At 48.0% G+C, this 26,004-nt stretch overlaps 1 protein-coding gene across 1 annotated transcript in view; it reads left to right on the top strand.

The window, feature by feature from the left end:
• mrc2 (mannose receptor, C-type 2) overlaps window positions 1-26,004 on the top strand; it is a 286,794-nt gene that overhangs the window by 114,063 nt on the left and 146,727 nt on the right. The window contains exons 8-9 of the mRNA XM_078222936.1: window positions 9,943-10,097; window positions 19,296-19,409. Coding sequence (XP_078079062.1) covers window positions 9,943-10,097; window positions 19,296-19,409 — 269 coding nt within the window. The remainder of the gene's footprint in view (window positions 1-9,942; window positions 10,098-19,295; window positions 19,410-26,004) is intronic.

Here is a 26,004-nt window from a genome sequence, read left to right as displayed (position 1 = left end):
ATCCACAGCTAGGTCCCAGAAATATAAGATAGTCACGAATATATCCAAATTCAGGAGAAACCCCTTTGCTTGTTACCACAGGGAGTAATTGAGGTGAATAGCATTGAAGTTAGGTAAGTACACGAAGGAGAAAGGATTTAAACCTTGTCCACTCTCTGAGGGATTTGATCGGATTCTGTCACTGTGGGGTGATGCGCTCCCTGAGATCAGGCAGCACTGCACATGAATAACAAGAGATCAGGGCGATAGGAGTTCAGTACTTGAAAAAAAACTTGCTTCGCTCTGACTTGTAATATTGAGGCCCAGGTTAAAAACTGGGGATAACCGCAAAATACTGCGGATACTGGAGTCTGAAACAAAAACAGAAAATGCTGAAAAATCTCAGCAGGTCTGACAGCATCTGTGAAGAGAGAATAAAGCCAACGTTTCGAGTCTCGATGACCCATCATCAGAGCCCCAGGTCTTTGTCAGACCTGTTGAGATTTTCCAGCATTTTTCTGTTTTTGTTGAAGACTGGGGATATGGGTTCAAACCTCACCATGGGAACTAAATAAAAAGAAATCTGAACTGAAAGCAGCCTTAGTAATGATGACCATGAAACTCTCACCATTTGTCATAAAAATCCATCTGGGTCACTAATGTCCTTTTGGGAAGGAAATCTGTCGTCCCTGCCTGATTTGGCCTACATACGACTGTAGATTGGTAGCAATGCGGTTAACTCTCAACCGCCCTAGTGAGCCACTCGAGGGCAATTAGGGATGGGTATAAATGCTGGTCTTGCCCAGCGATGCCCACACCTATGAAAGAATTAAAAAGGAACTTGATTTGCCAACAAAATCAATCCAACATTCTCAGAATCGATCATCCATCAATGATTTGATGATTTGACTTTTCCAATGTGAGTCGAGAAGAACCTTGCGGAGATTAGAAGCGGATGGGTTGAGAATGAAAACGCAGTTGGAGCTGATATTTGAAAGTGGCCTCACTGTCATCTATCCCGTGGGGATGGTCAGCTGGTGTCTGCAGGGAAGGTCTGCCTGTAACTGAACTGATGCCCAGTCTCAGCGTGGCACTGTGGTCATGCGTGGCCCTGGCTTAATGTTGGTCCCGCTGGATTAATTGGTGAGCTGGCTGACCCAATCACTTTTGGGGTCATTGAATTCTCTGAATGAGTCCAAGTATTTAACCGCTCATGTGAGAGCTGTCAGAGTCCTGCCTCCTGCCAAACAAGCTGTGCCAAGCTACAGCCAAACACGCTGGTGGCACAGCACCAAGTAACAGTGGGGTTCCAGTGTGGAGGAGCTTTTGACAAGATCCAGACATGGTCTGATGGCCAACTGCATGGTGCTGTGCAGTGCACTGTTAGGAACACTGCTGGTATCCCTCTGATACACAAAGCTGTCCTGAGTTGCTGTGCCGGCGGGGAGGGGCTGTCTCCTCACTCCCTTCTCCTGGATTCCCACCTCCCACAATTTCCCCACCCCCTCCCTACCCCTCCCACTGCCAATAGCATCACTGAGTCCAGAGATATCCTCACAAAGGATAAATCAGTGAGACTCCCAACAATAATCATAACGAGATTCCCAACTAGATTGATGATCAAGGCTGTAACATTCCTAATGGGAATAGATGGGATTATGGAAATCTTTTGGAGGAGAGATGTAAAATGGAAATAAGTACTTGACAGTTCTATCCTGATTTATGCATATCTGTTAACTCACTGTATAACAGTTAGATTGATGTATTATATTCACTCATGACCTTGTGTCACAACCCTTGCATTTAGACCACAAGACATAGGAGCAGAATTAGGCCACTCAGCCCATCGAGTCTACTCGGCCATTCAATCTTGGCTGATATTTTTCTTTTCCCCATAATCCTGATCCCCTTATTAATCAAGAACCTATTTATCTCTGTCTTAAAGACAACTCAATGGCCTGGCCTCCACAGCCTTCTGCGGCAAAGACTTCCACAGATTCACCACTCTCTGGCTGAAGAAATTCCTCCTCATCTCTGTTTTAAAGAATCGTCCCTTTAGCCTGAGGCTGTGCTCTCTGGTTCTAGTTTTTCCTACAAGTGGAAGCATCCTCTCCACGTCCACTCTATCGAGGCCTCACAGTATCCTGCAAGTTTCAATAAGATTCCCCCCCTCATCCTTCTAAACTCCAATGAGTACAGACCCAAGATTTAAGATCAATGCCCCTAAATCCAATCACCTCATTGCCCCAACACATGATGGTGGCACAGTGGTTAGCACTGCTGCCTCACAGCGCCAGGGACACAGGTTCGATTCCGGCCTCGGGTCACTGTCTGTGTGGAGTTTGCATGTTCTCCCATGTCTGCGTGGGTTTCCTTCGGGTGCTCCGGTTTCCTCCCACACTCCAAAGATTAGGTTGATTGGCCATGTTAAATTTACCCTTAGTGTCAGGGGTTTAGCAGGATAAATATGTGGGGTTACGGGAATAGGGACTGGGTGGGATTGAGGTCAGTGCTGATGTCGATGGGTCGAATGACCTCCTTCTGCACTGTAGGGATTCTATGATTCTCCCCACACACCATCTCTCCCTGATTCACTGATTCCCTGAAACAAGATCCGGGAACAGAATGAGGCCATTCAGTGTATCGCGCCAGTTCCTCAGTTTGGTTCGATTATGGCTGATCTGTATCCTAACATCTGCTCCGGTTCTGTAACCCTTAATATTCTTGACTAAGAAAATCTATCAATCGTGACCTTTAACCTCAACAACTTTTGGCAGAGTGGAGTGGGGGTGTGGAGAGAGTTCCAGATTTTGACAACAAAATGTTTCCAACCAAAAGCAAGCTAGCTCTAAGTTAAAGGTTGTGCCCCTTTGATAGAGACTATTTATCAAAGCTTTGAGCCCCAGCCCCTCCCCCCATCTCCTGCTGGTTGTGGGGTGGGAGGGAGCTTCCTTTTGATGTTAATGTACTGATCCTCTTACTGACCAGTGGCTGTAACAGGAGCAGCTGTTTGTTCCCTTTGAAGTAGCCTCACAGCTGCAAATCTTCACCGCTTTTCTCCGTAGTCAACTTTGACCTCCACCAGACATCGCTTTGAATTGGATCCTCTCAAGGGAAGGATCCGACATTTCAACAGGCTCTCACGCAACCATGCAGCACATGCTCCAGGCAGTGAGATAAACTTTTAGTATCTTTAGTGCAGAAAATGCAGATGTATGGGATTGGGGGTGATCTAGGAAATTGGATCAGGAATTGGCTAGCGGATAGGAAACAGAGGGTGGTGGTTGATAGTAAATATTCATCATGGAGTGCGGTTACAAGTGGTGTACCTCAGGGATCTGTTTTGGGGCCACTGCTGTTTGTAATATTTATTAATGATCTGGATGAGGGTATAGTTGGGTGGATTAGCAAATTTGCTGATGACACCAAAGTCGGTGGTGTGGTAGACAGTGAGGAAGGGTGTCGTAGTTTGCAGGAAGACTTAGACAGGTTGCAAAGTTGGGCCGAGAGGTGGCGGATGGAGTTTAATGCGGAGAAGTGTGAGGTAATTCACTTTGGTAGGAATAACAGATGTGTTGAGTATAGGGCTAACGGGAGGACTTTGAATAGTGTGGAGGAGCAGAGGGATCTAGGTGTATGTGTGCATAGATCCCTGAAAGTTGGGAATCAAGTAGATAAGGTTGTTAAGAAGGCATATGGTGTCTTGGCGTTTATTGGTAGGGGGATTGAATTTAGGAGTCGTAGCGTTATGTTGCAACTGTACACAACTCTGGTGCGGCCGCACTTGGAGTACTGTGTGCAGTTCTGGTCCCCACATTACAGGAAGGATGTGGAGGCTTTGGAGAGGGTGCAGAGGAGGTTTACCAGGATGTTGCCTGGTATGGAGGGGAGATCCTATGAGGAGAGGCTGAGGGATTTGGGATTGTTTTCGCTGGAAAGGCGGCGGCTAAGAGGGGATCTTATTGAAACATATAAGATGATTAGAGGTTTGGATAGGGTGGATAGTGATAGCCTTTTTCCTCTGATGGAGAAATCCAGCACGAGGGGGCATGGCTTTAAATTGAGGGGGGGTAGTTATAGAACCGATGTCAGGGGTAGGTTCTTTACCCAGAGGGTGGTGAGGGATTGGAATGCCCTGCCAGCATCAGTAGTAAATGCGCCTAGTTTGGGGGCGTTTAAGAGATCCGTAGATAGGTTCATGGACGAAAAGAAATTGGTTTAGGTTGGAGGGTCACAGTTTTTTTTTTAACTGGTCGGTGCAACATCGTGGGCCGAAGGGCCTGTTCTGCGCTGTAATGTTCTATGTTCTATGTTCTATGTTCTATCTAGATTCCCGTGTACTGTGTCTCGTCCAAAACCCCTGCCCACTGGATCCTGCGGTGCCGAGGCACCAGAGTGTTTGGCTGCAGCTTGACACGGAGGTTTCCACTCTGCCTCTGTTGATGGAACTCATAGCTCTTGAGTCAAAAGGTTATGGGTTTGAGTCCCGCTCTGTGGACTGACACTTCAGTGCAGTACTGAGGGAGTGCTGCTTTATCACGTGTGACTTTGGATGAGACGTTAATCTGAGGCCTCATTTGCTCTTGTGGGGAATTGTTAAAGATCCCCCCGGCATTAATTCAATTGAATTGACTCAACCAACATCAGTGACACGGAGGATTGCTGTTTGCAGAATCTGGCTATGATCATCTTGGCTGCTTCATTTCCCACAATGCAGCAGTGACTACACTTCCAATGTTGGGTGTCTTTTCTTAGGCATTTACTTCCACACTAAAACTGAGTTCTCAGGTGAACAAGGCGTCCAATGTATGACCTACAGCCTCTGGCACTGTCAAAGATGCTGATCTTTCTGGTGAGATGTCAGACTGAGGACTCTTCTCTCAGGTGGGTATTATAAGTCCTGCAAGGTATTAACTGAACAGTGGGAGAGTTCTCCCCAACCAACATTACTGAATGAAAAGCTTAGCACTGCCTCCTATTGGCCTGGAGTGGGATTTGAAACCACAAGCTTCTGCTTCAGAAGCAAGATTGCAATCACTGAGCCTGTCGCAAAACACGCAACTTGCAAATCTTGTCAGGATACCCATGGGATTTCAATTGGGGCAAGGTTACAAGAGATTTCAGAAAACCATCTAGTGGCTTGAGCTTCCAATTACATCTAGACATCCAACTACATCTCCACCTAATGGCCAGAGCTTTCAGCTACACCCTGACATTGTCAGAGAATAATGTAAACATTGAAAGAGGCCTTTTGGCCCATCATGCCTGTACCACATCTGTGATAAAGTTATCCAATCAATCTCAACCCCCTGCTCTTTCTTATAATCTTGTGGTTTTTTTTACTTTTCAAGAAGTTATCCAGTCTAGGGCGGCACGGTGGCACAGTGGTTAGCACTGCTGCCTCACAGTGCCAGGGACCTGAGTTCAATTCCGGCCTCGGGTGACTGTCTGTGCAGAGTTTGCGTGTTCACGACGTGTCTGCGTGGGTTTCCTCCGGATGCTCTGGTTTCCTCCCACAGTCCAAAGATGTATAGCTTAGGTGAATTGGCCATGCTAAAATTGGCCCTAGAAATCCAGCCCATCATGGCAAAGTTGAATATTGAACCCATAGTGGAGCAGCTCAGCAAAGTTGATAACTCACTTGGCATGGGCAAAGCTCCAGGTGCTGTTGTTATGTCTGAACTCATCAAGCACAGAAACCTGGCATTCCTGTATCAGCCCCACGGATTTCTCTATCTTTCCTGGGGAGAGGGGGCTGTGTCCCGGGATGTGTGTGTTGGAAAAGTCATGACTCTCTGAACAGGGAGGCCGGAATGATTGCTATAGTTGTCCAGGCATCTCCCTGCTGAGCCTTGTGGGAAAGGTATTTCCCTGTGTTACCCGAGTCAGACTGAGCTCCAGGCTGAATGCTTCTCCCCCCAGTCCCAGTCTGGCTTCTGGAAAATTGACCATTGACCTTCTCAGTCCAGCAGCTGCAAGAGAAACGCTGTGAACAAAGGAGATCGTTATGTATTCCATTCATCCATCTCACCCAGACATTCGGCCATGTGAGCAGGGGCAGTCTATCTAAGCTGCTGGAGAAAATTACTTACACACCAATGCCATTCACTGTGACCTCCTCTCTCCATGACAACAGGATGGGTAATGTCAGCTATGACTGGACAACATTGGTACTCTTTGAGATCCGCATTGGGGTCAAACATTGTTGTGTTCTGGCATTGACACTCTTTGGCATAGTCTTCTCTTTTCTGCTATCATTTGCCTTCAGGTCTTCTGCAGGTCTTGTCTACTTACAGACCCAAACTGGTGGAAAGCTGTTCAGCCTTGCTTGCCTGAGGCCTAAGACAAAGGTGTGTCAAGTCCTTATCAGAGAGAGTTGCTCCACACCAATGACTCCGCACTAACATTGCAGACTGAGGAACAGATGCAGCAATAAATGGACAGACTCTCACACATCTGTAAAGAGTTTGGATTGGCCATCAGCATCAGGAAGACAAATGTCATGGTCCAGGATGTTACTATACCGCCATCCATCAGCATTGATAATGTGAAGTTGGAGTTTATCAATAGCTTCACATATCTGGGCTCCACAATTACCAACAATCTGTCACTGAATCTGAAATCAGAACCTGCAACAGTTGTTATGTTCAAGCTGAATAAGAGAGCGTGGAGCAACAGCAACTTGGCTGAGAACGTCCAGCTGTGAGTTAACCAAGCCCATGTCCTCAGCACAATCTATGTTGGTGAGACCTGGACAACATAAGCTAGGCAGGAGAAAAGAGTTTCCACCTTTGTTGTCTCAGATGGATCATCAGCATCTCTTGGCAGGGCAAGGCCACTAAGTCAGAGCTCCTGCTTTGTGCTGATTCTATCAGCATATACCTCACTGTTAAGCTAATGATGTGTGTGCTATCTCAGTCACATTGATTGGATGGATGGGGGCTGTAAACCCAAAGACCTTCTTAGTGTGAATTGGCCACTGCATCGTGACCTCCTGTCCATCTATATCTCTGCTCTGCAGGTGAGATATGACGATGGTGGACAGTGACAGCTAGGAGACAGTCAGTGGTGGGGCCGTGATCTCTGGGGGCTGACTGTTTGGAAGGAAATTGGAAGAGGCGAGCTGAAAAAAAAACTCAACCTGCCGAGAAGAGAGGCCCAGGGAAAACCGAGGCCAGCGAATCATGCAGCTTCTCCACTCACTGTCGTCATCTGCAGAAAATACAGCAGAGTCAGCGATGTCAGAGCCAGGATCCCGAGCCACAGCAGACAATGTCTAACACAGGACTGACCACCGCAGAGCAAAGCCTGGTCTCAGGAGATGGAAGGCTGCCAATGATCACAGCCTATATTAGAATAGGTCCCTCCTTATCCCGACTGTGTAATTCTTGCACCCCTCTGTAACTTGCCTGCAATGTGCACTTCAATCTCCTTCCCATTATTTAGTGACACATAGCTTACATGGACAGTGTAAAAGCCTTCTTTGATCCTTAATTCTGATCAAATCGATTCTATATTTGACCTCTTGATGATATTATTCATTTCCAGTGCTTCTTAAAGTAATGCAGCATCCTCCCTCTCTTTTCATCCTTGACCCTCCCCCCCGCCTCCCCCCAACCCCCCAACTTCTCCTCAGCCAGCTTTTGATTATTTGCCATAATATCATTTTCCCATTCGCTGCGTGAGCCTGCAGCTTATCTGTCTTATTTTCCATGTTCTGTGGACACGTGCACTCCAGACCCACCTTAACCTGCTTCGTGCTCTCCCCCCTCCACCCCCCCAACCCCACCCCCTACTTGAGAACTCGTGTGTATGACTGAAATAAGAGGGAAAAAAAGAGGCCTTGGTTTGAATTTGAACAAAAGCTTGACAGTTAACTGTTCTCCGGTGCATTCTCCATGGCAATTCCTCGATCAATCAGACTCCACGCCCAATCAATTCGCACTCCTCTCATACAGAGTCCACGTCCAACCAATCAGCATTCTGCTCTCATGTTGTTCCCTTTACTGTTGGTAATCTTGTAAATCTGTCGTGATGAATGCAAGAGGAGAAGCTTTGACAGCATGTCTTTTTAAACAGCGCTATTCCCTGATTATTCAATCCTCTATAATTACTGAACCCTCCAGCTGGCTGTGAACTGTTTGCTCCACCTCGCAATGGATATACTCTGAATTTCCTGAGGTGCGATCACTCTCAGCAAATCATGAGGGGTCTAGACAGAGGGGATAGGGTGAAACTGTTCCCATTGGTGGAAGGGTTGAGAACCAAACGACACAGATTTCAAATGTTTGGCAAAAGAACAGTGAGGACACCCGGCGAGTGGTTAGGGTTTGGAATGCACTGCCTTACAGTGTGGTGGAGGCAGATTCAATCATGACTTTCTGAAGGAGAAAACGTTACAGGGCTATCGGGGAAAATGGCAGGAAGAGCGACTAGCTAAATTGCTCTGACAGAGAGCTGGCAAGGGTTTGACAGGCCAAATGGCCTCCTGCTGTGTCATAGCCATTCTATGACTCTATAGTTTAAAGGGTACGACACAGATGGAGGGTTCCACACTGACGCACCCACCAAGCCTGCTCCTCCCTTTCTGAAACTCTGGAGGAACCACCTCCTGGAACATCCATCCCGGGAAATTCACTCCCTCCCTCTAGGATTTCAGCCACTCCTCAAGCTCAGAAACCCTGAACTCCAACTGAATGAAGAATGTTTGTCCTGACCTTGGGCAGTTTTCAACCCTGTGGAAATGGCACTTGTTAAGAAAAAAGACAGGTGACAAATTTCCTTGATTATTTCACCAAACTCTATCTGTAACTCTGCCAGAGATGGGCGGGACCTGATGCACTGGAATGTGATTTGGGGCTGTAAATGGTGCAGTTTCTCCCAGCACCTTACAGAGCTGATACATTGGATAGCCTGGGAAAAGGACCACAATTCCCTGGTACGTATGGGATCCAGGCTGGGTCTGGTGGGTGCCAGTAAGGGCATGGGTCACCGATGGCCCCCGATGCAGAGATTCAAAACCCCGACCCTGATCTGCCAACTCGACAGGATGTGTAATACCAGGCATTACATATACTGCAGGCCCATGAGGCTCCCTGATGTTATCTGTCTGGAGTCATGGGGAAACAGGGAGAAACAGGATGGGTTTTTATAACAATTGATATTGGTTTTATGGTCATCTTTAGACTTTTTAAATTCCAATTGTTTATGGAATTGAAATTTCATCATCTGCTGTGGTGGGATCTGAACCCTGATCCCTCGAGCGTTACCCTGGGAATGTGCGTGTGTGTGTCATCTGGGCATGTGTGTCCAAGGGTCGGTCTCTTTGAGTCTTTGTCTGGGCCTCTGTGTGTCTGTGTCCTAGGCTCTGTATCTGAGGGTCTGTGTCTGGGGATGTGTGTGTCTGGGTGTGTCTGTGTCCCAGGGTCTGTATCTGAGGGTCTGTGTTTGGGGATGTGTGTGTCTGGGTGTGTCTGTGTCCCAGGGTCTGTGTCTGAGGGTCTGTGTCTGGGGATGTGTGTGTCTGTGTCCCAGGGTCTGTATCTGAGGGTCTGTGTTTGGGGATGTGTGTGTCTGGGTGTGTCTGTGTCCCAGGGTCGGTATCTGAGGGTCTGTGTCTGGGGATGTGTGTGTCTGTGTCCCAGGGTCTGTATCTGAGGGTCTGTGTCTGGGTGTGTCTGTGTCCCAGGGTCGGTATCTGAGGGTCTGTGTCTGGGGATGTGTGTGTCTGTGTCCCAGGGTCTGTATCTGAGGGTCTGTGTCTGGGTGTGTCTGTGTCCCAGGGTCGGTATCTGAGGGTCTGTGTCTGGGTGTGTCTGTGTCCCAGGGTCTGTATCTGAGGGTCTGTGTCTGGGTGTGTCTGTGTCCCAGGGTCGGTATCTGAGGGTCTGTGTCTGGGGCTGTGTGTGTCGGTACAAGCTGGTGTCCGCTCCCTGATTCCTGCTGTCTCTCCTCTTGCTGCAGATGTCGAGGAATTATGGATAGGCCTGAATGACATCAAACTCCAGATGAACTTTGAGTGGTCGGATGGAACTCCAGTTCACTTCACTCACTGGCATCCCTTTGAGCCCAACAACTTTGCCAATGGACAAGAGGATTGTGTCACACTCTGGGGAGTGGTAAGAGATTCCCTCACCTTTCAGTAGGGCAGGAAGAAGACCAATTTCACTGAAACTTCCTCCAGTTGGAATGGCCATTTTGGATGTTCAGTAACCATTCCCTATTCCTTTACTGATCTGGGAGTTAGATCACATGTTGTATCATTGAGCCATGCTGTATAACCCAGGATTGGTATTTTATTAACTGATCGCAACAAGGGATGGCAATGTGGGTTTAGCTTTCCCAGTGGGAAATCAATATTCACCAGGGTTGAAGAGTTTTGATGGAATAGAATGGGTTAAAATGTTTTCCATTGAGCAGAGAGTGGGTAAGGGCACGGTAACAGAGGTTAGCACGGCTGCCTCACAGCGCCAGGGACCCGGGTTTGATTCCTGGCTTGGGTCACTGTCTGTGTGGAGTCTGCACATTCTTCCCGTGTCTGTGTACGTTTCCTCCGGGTGCTCCAGTTTCCTCCCACAGCCCAAAAGATGTGCTGGTTAGGTGCATTGGCCATGCTAAATTCTCCCTCCGTGTACCCGAACAGGTACCGGAGTGTGGCGCCTAGGGATTTTCACTGTATCTTCACTGCAGTGTTAATGTATATTATTATTATTTATTAGTAGGCTTACATTAACGCTGCATTGAAGTTACTGTGAAAATCCCCTAGTTGCCACACTCCGGCGCCTGTTCGGGTACACGGAGGGAGAATTTAGCATGGCCAATGCAGCTAACCAGCACGTCTTTTGGGCCGTGGGAGGAAACTGGAGCACCCGGAGGAAACCCATGTAGACATGGGGAGAACGTGCAGACTCCACACAGACAGTGACCCAAGCTAGGAATTGAGCTCGGGTCCCTGGTGCTGTGAGGCAGCAGTGCCAACCACTGTGCCACCGTGCTGCCAAATGTAAGCCTGCTTGTGACACTAATAAATAAACTTTAAAAAAATATTTCAGTTAATTGACACAAGCAATAAGCGAGGAAATGAGAAATGATTTAACACCGCAAGTTACAATGTCTGCGTTGCCTCGCATAGAAGGGCGGCAGGAGCAGTTTCAAGAGTAACTACCAAAACTAATTGGATTAATTGTTGAAAAATAAAGAGCTGGTGGGCTACGAGGAAAGGGAAGTGGGATAGATTGGATACTTCATTCAAAGACACGGCTCAATGGGCTGAATGGCCTTCTCCTATGCTGATTCTTGCTTCGGTCTGCTTTCCAGTAACTACTGCAATGATATCGGAGGAAGCTTGCTCTCTTCTGTGGTACTGTCACTTGGAACAGGTACCAGGGAGGTGCTGTTGTCAGAGTACTAGGCCTCACTGTGAATCAACAACTTGTGCAGATACTTGTTGGACATTATAAAACGAGAGGCCATTGTTTTGAAACAGAAATGGGGAGGGATTACTCCACTCAAAGGGTGGTGAATCTGTGGAATTCTCTACCCCAGAGTGCAGTGGACACCAGAACACTAAGCACATTTAAGGGGGAGATGGACAGGTTTTTAATTAGTAGCGGGATGAAGGGTTATGGGGAGTGGACAGGAAGGTGGCGATGAAGCCGAGATGAGATCAGTCATGATCGTATTGAATGGCGGAGCAGGTCTGAGCGGATGAATTGCCCATTCCTGCTCCTAGTTCCCTTATGTTCTTATACACTGAGGCAAAATCTGAGAGGATTAAACTCGCTGACGGTGAATTAATTGCATTAAATCATCTACATACAACGCAATGCTGAAGCCCTCACCTGGGCAAAAAAGGGGAGCTACTTGGAAAAGAACTTTCCCAACAGGAATGTGGACATATTCACCCAGCAGGAAACCACGCCACCCAATGAGCCACGTTCCCAGGCATCAACCAATTGCAAGCAGAGATACCAAGATACACGGCCGAGCCAAATACACCAAGGAAAACGCACCAAAAACACTGAAGACTGAAAATCCGTTGTCCTCTATTCTATCTCCATCAAAGTCAGGAAAACCGAGGGTCACAAATTTCTGGAAGCCGCCAACAATCCCATGGCCCAACATCAGCCTGCCGCACACCCAACATGATGACTTTGACAACATCAAATATGGGGCTACGTCAACAACAACACTACCACCACCGGAGATCAGCTGTTTCAATCCATGACCTAAACGTGTATACAATGCCAGGCAGCCTGGAACATTCCATTCCACCAGGTGGAAGAAGAACTACTCACCTGATCTTTGCTTCACGACCCTTGACAACAATGGCTGATCTGCTCTCAACAAGTTCTGTCCATTTTCCTCCATTCCCAACACTTCCCAAGCCCTCACTCACATCAGCCTCAAACTACATAAACTCAAATCCGAAACCACGCTGGAATCTGTGGAAGGGACAGCGGATACTTAGGAACCACCATTAACTGGATCCATCCCCCTCTGAAAGCTACAACCACTTGTGGTGCTTTTAAAATTCAGTCCGCAGGCCTCGGACATTCAAACAAACAAAGAGCTCTATTCAGGAGATGTTAACACGACAGGTTGCTAGGTTACATGGCTCTAAACGGCCAATGATGTCATGTGATCGGTCTCTTAAAGTGCCCCTGTTCCACTGCAAGACTGCTGGTGAGGACACGGTAGAAATACCACATCACTGCTTCCCACATTTTCACAAACAGACAGCAACCAAATTTGTTCCCAAAGATTTTTTTTAAATGAGCAACTTCTGGGAGAATACAAAGAAAATGAAGACCCCTCGGTGAAGGATGCCCCTTAGGATGGCACGAAACAGTGGAGAACATTGACTTTGTGCGTTCCACTGTGGAAAATCCTGTCTCACCCAGGAGCAGCTGAGCCAACAACCACAGTGGTGGCCCAGATCCAATGCTGATGCTCCTAATTAACTCAACAATATCGCTCAACAGGGTAGATGAGTGCATGGTAAACACAGTGCACGCTGCCCTGATGACAGCTAAGTCAGGCAAAGCAGCAGGAGGTATTGGGACTTACCCACAATCCCTGAAGAACGTTGACTCACAGAGAAGGAAGTGGTGACCAAAGATGTTTACTGACACAGCACAGAAACTATTCCAAACGTCTGGTGATAATTCAGGATAGTGGCCATTGCCAGGCCATGGAAAAGACTTGTCAACCTCCACACCTATTGCTTCATGACCCTGCACTCAATAGGGCGGCACGGTAGCACAGTGGTTAGCACTGCTGCTTCACAGCTCCAGGGACCTGGGTTCGATTCCCGGCATGGGTCACTGTCTGTGTGGAGTTTGCACATTCTCCTCGTGTCTGCATGGGTTTCCTCCGGGTGCTCCGGTTTCCTCCCACAGTCCAAAGATGTGCGGGTTAGGTTGATTGGCCATGCTAAAATTGCCCTTAGTGTCCTGAGATGCGTAGGTTAGAGGGATTAGTGGGTAAATGTGTTGGGATATGGGGGTAGGGCCTGGGTGGGATTGTGGTCGGTGCAGACTCGATGGGCCGAATGGCCTCTTTCTGTACTGTAGGGATTCTATTCTATGAACATATTTTGATTTGATTTATTATTGTCACCATGTATTAACATACAGTGAAAAGTATTGTTTCTCGCGCGCTATACAGACAAAGCATACTGTATATAGGGAAGAAAAGGAGAGGGTGCAGAATATAGTGTTATAATTATAGCTAGGGTGTAGAGAAAGATCAACTCAATGCAGGGTAGGTCCATTCAAAAATCTGATGGCAGCAGGAAAGAAGCTGTTCTTGGGTTGGTTGGTATGTGACTTCAGACTTTTGTATCTTTTTCTCGACGGAAGAAGGTGGAAAAGAGTATGTCCGGGGTGCGAGGTCCTTAATTATGCTGGCTGCTTTCCAAGGCCGTGGGAAGTATCGATTAAGTCAATTGCTGGGGGGCTGGTTTGAATGATGGACTGGGCTTCGTTCATGACCCTTTGTAGTTTTTTGCGGTCTTGGGCAGAGCAGGAGCCATACCAAGCTGTGATACAACCAGAAATAATGCTTTCTACGGTGCATCTGTAAAAGTTGGTGAGAGTCGTAGCGGACATGCCAAATTTACTTAGTCTTCTGAGAAAGTAGAGTCATTGGTGGGCTTTCTTATCTATAACGTTGGCAATGGGGGACCAGGACATGTTGGTGATCTGGAAACCTAAATGTTTGAAGCTCTCGACCATTTCTACTTCATCCCATTGATGTAGACACGGGCATGTCCTCCACTGCACTTCCTGAAGTCGATGATTATTTCCTTTGTTTTGTTGACATTGAGGGAGAGATTATTATTGCTGCATCAGTTCGCCTGATTCTCTATCTCATCCTTGTACTCTGTCTCGTCATTATTTGAGATCCGACCCACCACAGTGGTGTCATCAGCAAACTTGAAAATCGATTTCGAGGGGAATTTGGCCACACAGTCACAGGTGTATAAGGAGTATAGTAGGGAGCTGAGAACACAGCCTTGTGGGGCACCGGTGTTGAAGATGATCGTGGACGAGGTGTTGTTGCCTATCCTGTGGTCTGTGAGTTAGAATCCAGTCACAGAGGGAGGAGCCGAGCCCCAGGCCATGGAGTTTGGAGATGAGTTTCGTAGTATTAATAGTATTGAAGGCTGAGCTGTGGTCAATAAATAGGAGTCTGACATAGGTGTCCTTGTTATCTAGGTGTTCCAGGGTTGAGTGCAGGGCCAGGGAGATGGCGTCTGCTGTGGACCTGTTGCAAGGGTAGGCGAACTGTAGTGAATCCAGGCAATCTGGGAGGCCGGAATTGATTCATGCTCTGACTAACCTTTTGATGCACTTCATAATGATGGATATCAGAGCCACCGGATGATAGTCATTAAGGCATGCTGCCTGGCTTTTTTTTGGTACCGGGATGATGGTCATCTTCTTGAATATAAGCCCCTGGAATGCCACGACCGCTACAATAGGCAAGTTTTCACACGGGCTACAACTGCTCTGAGCCAATTTCCAGATCGGCCCAAAGACAGGAACCACCTTTGTTGACTTTCTCGTGCCAATGTCAGTGTGGCACACAGGCACGCTGCTGAAACTTCCCAAAATTAAAAACCAACAACTCATCAAGGTTAGCACTGCTGCCTCACAGTGCCAGGGACCCAGGTTCGATTCCCAGCTTGGGTCACTGTCTGTGTGGAATTTGAACGTTCTCCCCGTGTCTGCATGGGTTTCCTCTGGGTGCTCCAGTTTCCTCTCACAGTTCAACGATGTGTGGGTTAGGTTGATTGGTCATGCTAAATTGCCCCTTAGTGTCAGGGGTTTAGCAGGGTAAATATGTGGGGTTATGGGGATAGGGCCTGGGTGAGATGGTTGCCTGTGCAGGCTCAATGGGTCGAATGGCCTCCTGCACTGTAAGGATTCTATGATTCTCTATTATTCAGAAAATTGAAACTTTGACCAAACTTTACAAGACTGTCTTTCGGCCTTCCACCTGAACATCTCAAAGACCAAGGAATGACTTCCTGTCCCGTTTTGTGGTCACTCTGCCATCACACAGTGCTAAAATACCTTGACATCATTCTTGACTGTGCACTGATCCACTGTCAACCCTGCCAAAATTCCAGAGCCAAGGTCAAACTGAAAGTGAACAGGCAGGTGCCATCTTGGGACAGCGGAACCAACACACAACATAATGCTTCACTTGCCAAAGCAATGCCCTCACACTCACTGCTAGTCTACTCAACCTCTGCTCAGCCTGGCTCAGACCTGCAGAAGTCTGAGGCATTAGAACATGATGATATAGGGAAATGTTCGGGAAAACACAACTGTTTACAACCTGGCTTTTTGGACACCTTGCTAGGACTTTGGAGACCACTGGTCGAAGCACCGTAAATCATTGCTATTTTCTTCAAATGTGAACAGCTCATACCTTCCTCCCATCAAACAGTTAGGGTCCTGCTTTAATCTTTAACAGCGCCTTCACCCAAGCCTGTGGTCAAGCAGACTTCAGAACAGGTCACATGATGGTCTTCATTTTTACCGTAAAGTCAGTTCCAAAGCTTTCACTTTTAACTTGTGTCTCCTTGTAACTGACCCTTCAACTAAGGGGAACAGCTGCTCCCTATCCACCCTGTCCATGCCCCTCATAATCTTGAACACCTCAATCAGGTCCCCCCTCAGTCTTCTCTGCTCCAATGAAAACAACCCAAGCCTATCCAACCTCTTTTCATAACTTAAATGTTCCATCCCGGGCAACACCCTGATGGATCTCCTCTGCACCCCCTCCAGTGCATTCACGTCCTTCCTATAATGTGGCGACCAGAACTGCACACAGTACTCCAGCTGTGGCCTCACCAACGTTCTATACAACTCCACCATGACCTCTCTGTTTTTGTAATCTATACCCCGATTGATAAAGGCGAGTGCGTCATATGCCTTTTTCACCACCCTATTAACCTGCCTTTCCGCCTTCAGAGATCTATGGACAAACACGCCAAGGTCCCTTTGTTCTTTGGAACTTCCCAGTGTCAGACCTTTCATAGTATAATTCCTTGTCAAATTACTCCTTCCAAAGTGCATCACCTCACACTTTTCAGGGTTAAATTCCATCTGCCACTTATCCGCCCATTTGACCATCTCATCGATATCTTCCTGAAACCCAAGACGCTCAACCTCACTGTTAACCACCCGGCCAATCTTTGTGTCATTGGCAAACTTACTGATCTTACCCCCCAACTAGTAAACTGTCATTTAAATAAATGACGAACAATAGGAGGCCCAGCACGGATCCCTGTGGTACGCCACTGGTCACTGGCCTTCAGTCCCCCTCTGTCTCCTATCGCTAAGCCAATTATGAATCCACTTATCAGATCACCCTGTATCCCATGTGCAGTATTAGCTTGGACATCAAACTATAACTGCTTCATGAAGGGTTGTGAATGTAGTCCAGTCCATCACATAAACCAGCCTCCCATCCATTGATTCTGTCTACACTTCCCACTGCCTCAGAAAAACAGCCAGCATAATTAAGGACTCCACGCACCCTGGACATTCTCTCTTCCACCAGCTTCTATCAGGAAAAAGGTACAAAATCTGAGGTCACGTACCAACCGACTCAAGAACAACTACTTCCCTGCTGCCATCAGACTTTTGAATGGACCTACCTTATATTAAGTTGATCTTTCTCTACACCCTAGCTATGACTGTAACACAACATTCTGCACCCTCTCCTTTCCTTCTCTGTGAACAGTATGCTTTGTCTGTATAGTGCGCAAGAAACAATACTGTTCACTATGTACCATACATGTGACAATAATAAATCAAATCCAATCAAAAATCAAATCCCCAGACAAACAAACACGTAAATATATTTGATGCCGAGAATCAGAATACGGTGTCTCCCATTCCGATTTACCAGGGGAAATGCTCGCAATGCTGGAACACCAATGTTGATCCTTCACTGATGTTCCTCCCTAATTCTTGCTGCAACCTGATGGAATAAAGTTGGATATGATTACTGCTCCAACTGCAGACCGGGACCTGGAACAAAACAGAGCCCAGACTTCAATACTTCCAACAGTTAGAGGAATAGAGAAGAATAAGGGGTTGAGGTTTCAGTTGAAAGGATGTGCATTGCAATGTCTTGCTGCATATCATTATGTATCTGTTGAGTGTTATTCAGCAGCCATTGGAGCCAGTCCCTCACTAGCAGGCTATTGGAGGACTGAACTGTGAAGTTAGCCAATCAAGTTTCTGTCATTTGAACTCACAATCATTCAAGTGGAGGCTTTTATTGGATTGTTGCCCATGTCGAGGGTACTCTGTCTTTGGCTGTTTATAGAGTGTGAATGCTACCTGTCTCTGATAACGTAACATACAGGATTTTCTGTGCCTGGGTCCGAGGCAATAAAGGGGTTTTTCGGTCTAGACATGGGGATACTCTCTAGAGGGCATGCCCTCTCTGCATATGATGCAACTTGGGAATTCCCTCTCAAGGTATGATGCAATCCGGGGATTCCCTCTCTGGGTATGATGCAATCCAGGGATTCCCTCTCTGGGTATGATGCAATCCGGGAATTCCCTCTCTGGGTATGATGCAATCCCGGGATTCCCTCTCTGGGTCTGATGCAATCTAGGACATGCCCTCTCTGCATATGATACAATCTAGGGGATTCCCTCTCTGAATATGATGTGATCTAGGGGATTCCCTCTCTGGATATTATGCAATCGAGGGGATTCTCTCTCTGGGTATGATATGATCCAGGGGATTCCCTCTCTGGGTATGATGCGACCTAGGGGATTCCCTCTCTGGATATGATGCAATCGAGGGGATTCCCTCTCTGGGTATGAAGTAGTGAGGGTTTCCCTCTCTGGATGTGATCAAGTCTAGGGGCCCACTCTGTGGGAATAATGATGAACTCAAGGGAACCATGGAATCCCTACAGTGCAGAAAGAAGCCATTCAGCCCTTTGAGTCTGCACTGACTCTGACAGAGCATCTTACCCGAGGCGGAGAGACCTATAAGAAGGAGAAGATGGGAAATAAGCTGGAGGAATCGGCTGTGGAGGGGAAGAGTAACAAACCCAAAAGGAGGGACAGTGAGGAGTGACCCACTCGAGAGGGATGGGGGGAAGTGACAGTCTGTGGGGAGGGAGTGAAAGGTGCTGGAGAGGTCATGGGTAGATGGAAATGACTAACTCTGGGGAGGCAGGGAGGGACTGGGAGTGATTGGATCTGGGGAGGGAGGGGAGTGGGAGTGACCAGATATGAGGGGGGGAAGGGGTGGGAGTGATTGGATTTGGGGAGGGAGGGAGGGGGTGGGATTGACTAGATTTGGGGAGGTAGGGAGCGAGGGGGAAGGCAGTAACTGGATTTGGGGAGGAAAGGGGGAGGGAGTGACCAGATATGAGGGGGGGGAGAGGGTGGGAATGACTGGTTTGGGGAGGGAGGGGGAAGGGGAGGGGTTGGAATGGGATTGATTGGCTCGGAAGAGGCTGGAGTGATTGGATGTCATGGGGAAGGGATTGATGTGCCATTGGATATTCACATAAAGGCAAAAGGGAAGCTAATCACACACTGAATAAACCCAAGAACGTGAGACTGTCACCATCAGACTAATCCTGTGCAGGAATTTACAATAAGATGATTGTGTTCTTTGAAGATGGGTTTCATTTGGGCTGAATTATTTACAGATTTTCATGAATCAGATGCAATGTTAAATAGCGCCTGTCAGTCAGATGGTCACTGAAGGACAGCGCAGCGTTGTACTCAAACACAACCCCCTCTTTCTCTTTATGGAACTAGGAGGGGCGATGGAACGATGGGCCCTGTAACCTCACACTGCCTTCCATCTGCAAGAAACCTAGTTGCTTCACTGAAGAGGAAGAGGTTCTGGAAGACAATCTTGGCTGTGCAAAGGTCAGTAAACCAACATCGTTAGGGCAGAGCACATGTGAGGGTCACGGGTCAGAGTGCACGTGAGGGTCAGAGTGCACGTGAGGGTCACGGGGCAGAGCGCACGTGGGGGTCATGGGGCAGAGCGCACGTGGGGGTCATGGGGCAGAGCGCATGTGGGGGTCACGGGGCAGAGCGCACGTGAGGGCCACGGGGCAGAGCGCACGTGGGGGTCACGGGGCAGAGCGCACAAGGGCGTGCCAGGTAGAGTATTCAAGGTATTCGAGGTATTTTTCCTGTCGCTATAAATAGCAAGGTATTTTGTTGACAAACATAACACATGCCTCCCCTGCGCCAATATTTCTTAGCCCTCTGGCAAGTTGAGCACTCCTCCTGCCTAGAGCTCCCAGTCAAAGGGGAAGATCAGCAATGATGGAGTGCAGACCCCAGGCTTTAGAGGGGGCATTGGTGAGAGATGCTGTAACATCATTGTTGTTCTGGAATCTAATTCTTCAAATGGTGCTGATGTAGCTCTGTCCCTTGCCACACGCTGCCACCCTGTTGGGTGACAAGTGATTATAGTATCCTGTGCAAAGGGGAAAGTCAGTTGATCACCCTTCATCCTGTTGACCTATCGTGTTTCATGGCAGTCCATGAGATTGCAGTTCAGGAGGTTTTGCCAGGATGATCTCTGCTCAGAGGCTCCCAGCCCTCCTTTAGGAACCTTCTTCTGACTTTCTCTCAGACTTAAAAATTCTCATCCTTGTTTTGAAATCCCCCCCCCACCAAGGCCTGGTCTCTCACTAAATCTTTAATCTCCTCTGAGATATCCGTGCTCCAGCAGTTCTGGTCTCTTTCTTGATTTTAAACACTCCACCATTGTTGGTTGAACCTTCGCCTGCCTGGACCCTAAGCTCTGGAATTCCCTCACTAAACCTTGCCTTCCTGCTTTAAGATTCCCCTTAAAAGCTAAGTCTCTGACTTATCTTTTGGCCGTATCTATCCTACTATCTCCTGATATGCTCAGTATCAGATTTTGTCTAATAATGCACCTGTGACAATCTTAGAATATTCTATTGTGTTCAAATTGCCATGGAAATGCAAGTTGTTGTTGTTTTACATCTGTGAGCAGTGAATCATTCTCTGGGAGGGAAGCCAGCTCTCCCATTGGCTAGCAAGGACATCCCAAGCTCTCCCATTGGCTAGCAAAGACTTCCCAAGCTCTCCCATTGGCTAGCAAGGACATCCCAAGCTCTCCCATTGGCTAGCAAGGACATTCCAAGCTCTCCCATTGGCTAGCAAGGATTTCCGAGCTCTCCCATTGGCTAGCAAGGACTTCCCGAGCTCTCCCTTTGGCTAGCAATTAGCCTTGTCCCACTAACATTACAAGAGTGGCCACATCTTTCCATTGACCATAACATACTGACACATCCCGAGGTTGTGAAAGTTGTTGGAGTTTGTTCTTATTTTACTCTAGTAACTTCTTTAACAAATTTGTGAATGGTACCACCGCAGTGCTGGACACCCAATTCTTTCCCATTCAGCTTTCTGCTCGTTCGTTCTCACTGGCGTTAAACCCCTCAAGGTGTCTGTTTTAATTCACCCTCCTTACACTGCCAGGATGGGGTCAGTTCCCCAGGTGAGGAGAGGCTGATCCATTCGAGAAATCCCTGCATACGCAGCAACCTTTAAGAAGCCCTCACTCACCATACTTTGGCTTAAACTCCATGACTCTAACAGCTGAGCTCTTTCTGGGCCTCTGGCCCTCTGGCAGCCTGCATTTCCTTTGTTACTTTGACAGACAAAGTTTGTGCCAAGAGTGATTTGCTGTAGTCAGCAAGTTCTCAGTTCAAGAGCTGTGAGTGTTCAGGATTAGACTGCTGGCTGAAAAAAAATCCCAAACTATTTTAATCAGCTGCTTTAGCAAATCCCAGACCCCCTGATGGATTGAAGAGAAGAAGCAAAGATCAGTCCTTTATCTTACTGATGTTTCACCCAAGAAGAAGAGTCCGAGAGCAAGGAGGTTATGCTGAACTTATACAAGACGCTAGTTAGACCACAACAACAAAAACAGAAAATGCTGGAAAATCTCAGCAGGTATGACAGCATCTGTGGAGAGAGAATAGAGCCAACGTTTTGAGTCAGGATGATCTTTCTGCTCTGACAAAGGGTCATTTAGACTGGAAACATTGGCTCTATTCTCTCCCCACAGATGCTGTCAGACCCGCTGAGCTTTTCCAACATCCACAGCATTTTGCTTTTATATTAGTCAGACCTCAACTGGAGTATTGTGTACAGTTCTGGGTGCCTCACTATAGGAAGGATGTAAACATCATGGGGAGAGGGTGTGGAAGAGGTTTACAAGAATGGTTCCGAGGTGAGAAAGTTAATTTTACGAGGATAGATTGGAGAGTTTGGGACTGTTCTCCTTGGACAGAAGAAAGCTAAGAGGAGATTTGATGGAGATGTTCAAAACCATGAGGGGGCTGGGCAGAGTAGAGAGGGAGAAACTGTTCCTACTCGTAAAAGGATCGAGAACGAGAGGGCACAGATTTAAAGTGTTTTGCAAAAGAAGCAAATGTGATGTGAGAAATATTTTTTCACACAGCGAGTGGTTTGACTTTGGAATGTTCTGCCTGGAAGTGTGGTGGAGGCAGGTTCAATCGAGGTGTTCAAGAGGGCATTAGATGATTACTTGAATAGAAACAATGTGCAGGGTACGGGGGAAAGGCAGGAGAATGACACTAAGCCATGATGGCCACTTGGAGAGATGGTGCAGACACGATGGGCCAAATGGTCTCTTTCTGAACCGTAACAATTCTGTGAACCCGTACCTTTCCTGATGTTTCTCAGTTGTACCTCAAAAATATCTTTTGGGGCAGTTGTGACCTAACTGGCTGGGCGGGGACTTTTTTTATTCATTCGTGGGGCATGGGCGTCGCTGGCTACCCCACATTCATTGCCCATCCCTAGTTGCCCTGGAAACATTTTAGAGGGCAGTTGAGAGTCAAGCACATTGCTGTGGCTCTGGAGTCACATGTAGGCCAGACCAGGTAAGGTCAGCAGATTTCCTTCCCTAAAAGACATTAGTGAACCAGATGGGTTTTTCCGACAATCGAGAATGGTTTCATGGTCATCAGTAGATTCTTAATTTCAGATATTTTTTATCGAATTCATATTCTACCATCTGCCATGGCGGGATTTGAACCTGGGTCACCAGAGCATTAGCTGAGTTTCTGGCGATAAAAACACTAGGCCATTCCCTAGGTTGAAGTGGATTTCTTGTTTTACACCCCACCCTCTGAATGCAAGGTGTGAAGACAGCATTGCCGCCAATCCCATTCGCTTCCCAGTTGAGAGGTTAGTTAAAATAGCATTCAAATTACGACAGCACAATCTGACAGCACTTCAACGTCTATTGACTAAACATAGAAAATAGCTGCAGGAGGAGGCCATTCGGCCCTTCAAGCCTGCTCCACCATTCAGTATGATCATAGCTGATCATGCACTTTAGTATCCCACTTCTGGTTTCTCTACATACCTCTTGGTCCCTTTAGCCACAAGGGCCACGTCCAGCTTCCTCTTGAACATATCTAACGAACCCCTAGTTCTGCACTCCTCCAACATTCTTCCCACATCCAGCCTGCGCAGTCCTATCAGGATTTTATATGTTTCGATGAGATCCCCTCTCATTCTTCTAAATTCCAGTGAGTACAAGCCCAGTTCATCCAGTCCCTCTTCACATGTCAGTCCTACCATCCCAGGAATCAGTCTGGTGAACTTTTACTGGACTCCCTCAATAGCAAGAATGTCCTTCCTCAGACTAGGAGATCAAAACTGCACACAATACTCAAGATGTGGCCTCACCAAGTGATGCGCGATTAAATCACTCGGGAGGCTAGATTGTACCCGGGAAATAAAGGCTTTTATTACTAACAAGAATGGAGCACACTATATACAATACAATCCCAGACTAAAGGGTCTCCAGGCAGTGCAGTGACCTTTATACTTCCCCAGGTAGGCGGAGCCAACTGGAGTGTACCACAGAACAATATCAACAGGTAGAACAGCCCAACCCTAACCCCAACAGTGACAACAGGAACATATCTACAAACACCCATAGTGCTGACCATCCATGGCTCAACACTCATAGTGGTAACCAACTATGGTTCACCACATTCACCCCTCCTTTAAAACAAAGGCCGGCGGGGCAAAAAACAGAACAACTGTTCATATATTCACAAGTTCAGTCGTATTGGAGGACCGCACCGTCTCTGCGACCTCCTCAACACTGGCGGTAACGCCGGTTCTGGTAACCGTGGTGACCTTCTCTCCAAGGCGGTGTCCAGTGACTCCTCCAGTTCCTCACGGACAGGTGGACCACGAGGTGGCGACAATCTGCTGGACTCGAGCACGACTCGAGGTGGCGACAATCTCCTGGACTCAGGCAAGCTGTACACGGGAGTAAGAGGATTAAGTGGTGGTCCCGATACTGCCCGCGCCGTGTCAGGAGGGGAGATAAGAGTCAGGGGGTCCCTAACTAGGGGTGTGGGAGCGACTGGGGTTTCCAAGTCCCCTGCAGGCGCCAGATCTCTAATAGAGACCGTGTCCTCTCGCCCGTCAGGATATGCCACATAGGCATATTGAGGGTTGGCGTGGAGGAGCTGGACCTGTTCAACCAAAGGGTCGGACTTGCGGGTCCTAACATGCCGCCGCAGGAGGACAGGTCCTGAGTACGTCAACCAAGACGGTAATGAGGTCCCAGAGGAAGACTTCCTGGGGAAGGAAAACATCCTCTCATGTGGAGTAGCGTTGGTTGCCGTACACAGGAGTGAGCGGATGGAATGGAGCGCATCAGAGAGTACCTCTTGCCAACGGGAGACTGGAAGATCTTTAGACCTCAACACCAGTAAGACAGCCTTCCAGACTGTCGCATTTTCTCGTTCAACCTGTCCGTTACCCCTAGGGTTGTAACTCGTAGTTCTACTTGAGGCAATCCCTTTTGAGAGCAGGTATTGCCTCAAGTCGTCACTCATGAATGACGAGCCCCTATCACTGTGGATATAGCTGGGGTAACCGAACAGGGTGAAAAGATCCCGTAATGCTTTGATAACCGTGGCAGCGGTCGTATCAGAACAGGGAATGACAAAAGGGAATCGTGAGTACTCGTCAATCACATTGAGGAAGTACACGTTCCGATCTGTCGAAGGAAGGGGGCCCTTGAAGTCCACACTCAGTCTTTCAAAAGGGCGAGTGGCCTTAATGAGGTGTGCCCTGTCAGGTCGGTAAAAGTGCGGTTTGCATTCAGCACATACCTGGCAGCTTCAGGTTATGGACCTGACATCCTCCACTGAGTAGGGTAGATTCCGGGCCTTTACAAAATGGAAGAGCCGAGTGACCCCCGGATGGCAGAGATCATTGTGGAGGGCCTGTAATCGATTCTCCTGCACACTAGCGCATGTTCCACGCGACAGGGCGTCTGAGGGCTCATTGAGCTTCCCTGGATGGTACATGATATCATAGTTGTAGGTGGAGAGTTCGATTCTCCACCTCAAGATTTTATCATTTTTGATCTTACCCCGTAACGTGTTGTTGAACATGAACGCCCCGGACCGCTGGTCCGTCAGCAGGGTGAATCGTTTTTCCGCCAAGTAATGGCGCCAATACCGAACGGCCTCCACAATGGCCTGGGCCTCCTTTTCCACCGCAGAGTGCCGAATTTCAGGGCCTTGGAGGGTGCGAGAGAAAAAGGCAACGGGCCTGCCCGCCTGGTTAAGTGTGGCGGCCAGGGCGAAATCAGATGCATCACTCTCCACCTGAAAGGGGATGGACTCATCAACAGCGTGCATCATGGCTTTCGCGATGTCGGCTTTTATCCCTTCAAAGGCTAAGCGAGCCTCTGTTGCTAGGGGAAAGGAGGTAGAGTTGATGAGCGGACGGGCTTTGTCCGCATAATTGGGAACCCACTGTGCATAGTATGAAAAGAAGCCTCAGCATCTTCTCAGTGCTTTGATGCTAGTGGGCAGGGGAAGTTCAAGGAGGGGACGCATACGGTCTGGATCAGGGCCAAGGACCCCGTTTTCCACCATGTATCCGAGAATTGCTAGGCGGCGCTTGCAAAATACGCACTTCTCCCTGTTGTAGGTCAGATTCAGGCGAGACGCAGTGCGTAAAAATCTAAGGAGGTTGGCATCGTGGTCCTGCTGGTCATGGCCGCAGATAGTGACGGGTACGGGAAGGTAGCCCGCAGCCCGTTCTGGTCCACCATTCGGTCCATTGCACGCTGGAAGACCGAGACCCCATTCGTGACGCCAAAGGGAACCCTTAAAAAGTGATAAAGACGACCATCCGCCTCAAAGGCCGTGTATTTTCAGTCCTCTGGGTGAATGGGGAGCTGGTGGTAAGCTGACTTCAAGTCAGTGGTGGAGAACACCCGGTACTGCGCAATCTGGTTGACCATGTCAGATATGCGCGAGAGAGGATACGCATCCAGCTGCGTGTATCTATTAATGGTCTGACTATAGTCTATGACCATCCGGGGTTTATTTCCAGTTTTAACCACCACTACTTGCGCTCTCCATGGACTAGAGCTAGGTTGGATGATCCCTTCCCTGAGGAG

This window comes from Mustelus asterias, chromosome 11 (assembly GCF_964213995.1).
Source record: "Mustelus asterias chromosome 11, sMusAst1.hap1.1, whole genome shotgun sequence".
Taxonomy (NCBI): domain Eukaryota; kingdom Metazoa; phylum Chordata; class Chondrichthyes; order Carcharhiniformes; family Triakidae; genus Mustelus; species Mustelus asterias.
This window is presented reverse-complemented; position numbering and strand designations above follow the sequence as displayed.